At 58.4% G+C, this 3,950-nt stretch overlaps 1 protein-coding gene across 1 annotated transcript; it reads right to left on the minus strand.

Annotated features, from left to right (window-relative positions):
* Positions 1-1,811: 1,811 nt before the first annotated feature.
* On the minus strand, positions 1,812-3,176 carry LOC112462332. Its single transcript, XM_025028055.1, has one exon. The coding sequence runs from the start codon at positions 3,174-3,176 to the stop codon at positions 1,812-1,814; it is 1,365 nt and encodes a 454-aa protein (XP_024883823.1).
* Positions 3,177-3,950: the final 774 nt, after the last annotated feature.

A 3,950-nucleotide genomic window follows, 5' to 3' on the forward strand; every position in this document is an offset into this window, starting at 1 on the left:
AAATCGCCCCAATTGGGGCGTCATAGGTCAGTCTTAACCTACGTCTATCTTTGTTGCGCGTTCGCCGCGGCATGATCATATTGTTCGCGACGAACTCGCTCCGCTTCTTCCTTGGCGGACATTACCTTGCCGCAATAGGCAAGGAATGCCCGCCACTTCTCTACTTCTCCGACCGCCTCCGCCACAACGGCCGGGAGGGAGAGATCTACCCCTATCTCCCCCTGTAGGACACGACGCTGCTCGTCCCAAGCGGGGCATATTTCCAGGGTATGCTGCGCCGTGTCCCTCATCTCGTTGCAGTGATGGCATCTGGTGTCTGCCTCCTTACCGATGCGACACAGGTACTCACCGAAACACCCGTGCCCGGTGAGCACCTGCGTCGCCCTGAACGTTAGTCCGCGTCCCCGTCCACCTAGCCACTCGTCTAGGTGGGGCAAAACGGCGTCGACGGTCCTTCTGCCGTATTTAACTACGGCAGGATTGGACAGTTGTTGGCGCCATTTCTCTATCAGGACCGCCTTAGCCTGGAGCTTGATGGCTCCGCTGGCCTTGTCCCACTGCTTGCCCCTCGGTATCTGCAGCAGTCTTGTCCGTCTATACACCTCGGCGTGACAAGCCGCCACCAGCTCAAGGGGCGGGAGTCCGGCCAGCACCGTCGCCGCGGCATGCGACACGGTGCGATACGCCCGCGACGCTCTTATAGCAACCACCCGCTGGACCCGGTTCAACTGGGCTTTGATGCGGGCAGAGCCAGCCGCCCTAGGCGCCCAAATTGGGGCGCCGTAGAGCGCCACGGACTGCACCACCGCGACGTACAGCCGGCGAGCATGCCCGCTCGCCCCCCCCAGGTTCGGCATCAGCCGAGCCAGGCTATTGGCTGTAGCCATCATTCTGGGGGCTATGCGAGCGAAGTGCTCGCCAAAGCCCCAGGTGCCGTCGAGCCAGAGGCCCAGCAACTTCATGCAGGCCCCTACCGGAACGCGGACATTCTCCACTTTAATGTGGACTCCGGGCGGCTTACCCATAGAACCGTCATGAAAAAAGACAGCCTGAGTCTTTTGGGGAGCCACCCGGAGTCCTAACCTCCTTATCGCAGACACCACGCACGCCACTGCAACGTTAGCCTTTCGCCGGGCCTCCTCCCATGTTTCCCCCTCCACCCCCAGAAAGGTGTCGTCCGCAAAGGCGTTTAACCAGCACCCGGGGGGGAGAGGGGTTCTAAGTGCAGAGTCGTACCCCAGATTCCACATTGGTGGGCCAAGTACCGACCCCTGGGGCACGCCCCGCACAACTAGCCTGACCATCAGGCTACCGTCCCGGTCCACGTACAACAGGTTCCTATCCCGGAAGTAGTCATAAAAGACCGCTATCAAGTAGGGAGGCACATCGTGATGTAACAACGCCTCCCTAATGACCGGCCAGGGCAGGGAGTTAAACGCATTCTGGATGTCGAACGAGACACCCAGAACTACCCTGCCCTCTTCCGCCGCGGCCTCCAAGAGGGCTCGGACCTTTGCGATCGCATCCATGGTCGATCTGCCCTCCCGGAAACCATACTGGTCCTCACTGAGGTCCGGACCCTCCCGGGACAAGTGCCGGACGAGACGGGCAGCGATTATTCGCTCGAACAGCTTCCCCGTCTCATCCAGCAAACATATCGGACGATAACTCGACGGCTGGTCAGCCGGTTTCCCCTCCTTGGGGAGGAGGACCAGCTTGGCCCTCTTCCACTGGCTGGGGAACCGGCCTTCCCTCATGCACCTAGTAAAAAGGGCCCTGAGGTGTTCGGCCAGCTCCCCTGTGGTCCAAGTTCACGCCTTTCCAGGAATGCCGTCAGGCCCAGGCGCTTTACCCGCCTTCAGCCTTCTGGCGGCAGCCTGTAGCTCCTCCATCGTGACCCCGAATTCCTCCTCATCCCACTCCGCGGGAGGCGGGGCGGGTGCACCATTGACTCTCTCCTCTGCGTCGTCGGGGAAAAGAGTCTCCACAACATCCTCGAGGAACTCAGGGTCCAAAGACTCTGTCGTGGGGGGCGCCCAAGGTTTTAGTTTGTTCAAAACTATTCTGTATGGGCGTCTCCACGGGTCTTCCTCCAATGTTTGGAGGAGCTCCTCCCAGGCGCGATCCTTGGCCACTTTTACCGCCTTAGAGAGGGCCCGCTTGGCGGAGCGGTAGCCCTCGCCAGCTTCCTCCTTTGCCAGGGGGTCTTGTCGGGCCCTTGCCCTAAGATAGACCCTTCTAGCATGGACGGAGGAACGCCGTAGCTCGGCAATCTCCTCCGTCCACCAATACATTCCCTTACATAGGATCGGGTTGGATCGGGGCATCGCCGCATCGCATGCTTGCTTCATGATATCTCCGATCCTTTCGGCCTGGTCTTCCACGCTGGTCACTGCGTTCCGCAGGACATCCTCTTCCCATAGAGCGGTTAGCGTCGCAGCACGAAACAGGTCGCGATCCGCTTTACGCCACTGCCATCGCGGAAATTTCTCGCGCGCTGCTCGTCGACGTCCCACGATATCGCGATGGGTAGCCAGGAGGGAAAACTCCACATACTCGTGGTCCGACCTTGTCTCCACATCCTCAACCACCCTCCATCCCTCGGCTCGGCGTAATCCCTCCGGGTTCACCATCGTGATATCCACAATGGATCCCCCATTGGGTCTTACGCACGTCCATCTGTTCCCTCGGTTGAGAGAAAACAGATTTCTCTCCGCCATCCATTCTTCCATTTCCCTCCCCCGAGCATTCGTGACCGGGGATCCCCACAATGCCGATTTAGCATTGAGGTCCCCAGCCACGACAATCGGGGCGGGACCAAACCTAGTTAGACACATCTCCATTTGGTTGAGGATGTCCCGAAACTCAGCCCCACTCCTATTTGGGGAGACGTAGACACTGACGACCACAACCTGTCCCCATTTGACCGCAACGTAACCCTCGCCCGCCACTAGTTTAGTGCAGGGCTCGGGACTAGCAGTTTGCCTCCACGTTACCGCAGCAAGGCCACACCGACTTGACGCCCAACACGGGTGGTTGTTAGGCACACGGTACGGTTCCGCCACGATACCCAAACCACTACCGCGCTCTGCCATGGACTGTAGGAAGAGATCCTGGGCAGCGCGGCAGCGATTCAGGTTAGCTTGAAGAACCTTTGGTATGGATGTGTGGGCCATTACAGTTCATCGTTCAGGCCCTCCGTCTCCATCTCCTCCTCTACCCCTTGTTCAGGGGTTTGTTCAGGGGTTTGTTCTACCCCCGCATCCTTCTCTGGTTGATCATCAGCCTTCCTACCGGCTCGTTTCCCTTTCACCCTTTTCCTATTCCCCACTTCTGAGGAAACGGTTGCAGACTCACCAATGTCCTTCAAGGAACGCTTGGTTGCCTGTCTGACTCCTCCCCCAACAGATGTTTCCCTCATCTCCACGTCCACCGAACCACTCTCAACAGGCTGAGTAGACCGCATCGACTGTGTCGAATTGGCACCCCCCCATCCCGGTTTGCGTTTTTTCCTCGCCGAGGAGCAGGCTTTACTCCCAGTTCTGTGATTGGAGGGCTTCCCCAGATCTGCACAGACCGGGCATTTCACCCCCCCTCTGCAGTTTTTAGCAACGTGCCCCTCCTCGCTGCACCTATAGCACCGATTGCTTCTATCCACTTCATTGGTGCAGGTTGCCCTCACGTGCCCCCCCTCCAAGCATTTGAAACATTGGAAGGGACGTTCCGTGAGCACCTGCACCCTAACCGTAAACCAGCTCAGCCTAATGTGTCATGTGTCGTTAACCAATCTAAACATCCTGTCACAAATAATGTAATAAAATACGATGTTTTGATTGGTCGTGACGGATGACGCGACGCGTGACGCGCTCAGTGGAAACTCAGCCTAAGCTTGCTACCATTTTGCAGGATTGCCCTGACCGCAGCAAGCGGGCACTTGACCCAGGCTGTTT

This window comes from Temnothorax curvispinosus, unplaced genomic scaffold, assembly GCF_003070985.1.
Source record: "Temnothorax curvispinosus isolate PA1 unplaced genomic scaffold, ASM307098v1 QBEX01012243.1, whole genome shotgun sequence".
Classification (NCBI taxonomy): Eukaryota; Metazoa; Arthropoda; class Insecta; order Hymenoptera; family Formicidae; genus Temnothorax; species Temnothorax curvispinosus.

Excerpts from the sequence above, each read along its gene's own strand:
- LOC112462332 (XM_025028055.1), bottom strand. The coding sequence starts at position 3,176 with ATGGCCCACACATCCATACCAAAGGTTCTTCAAGCTAACCTGAATCGC.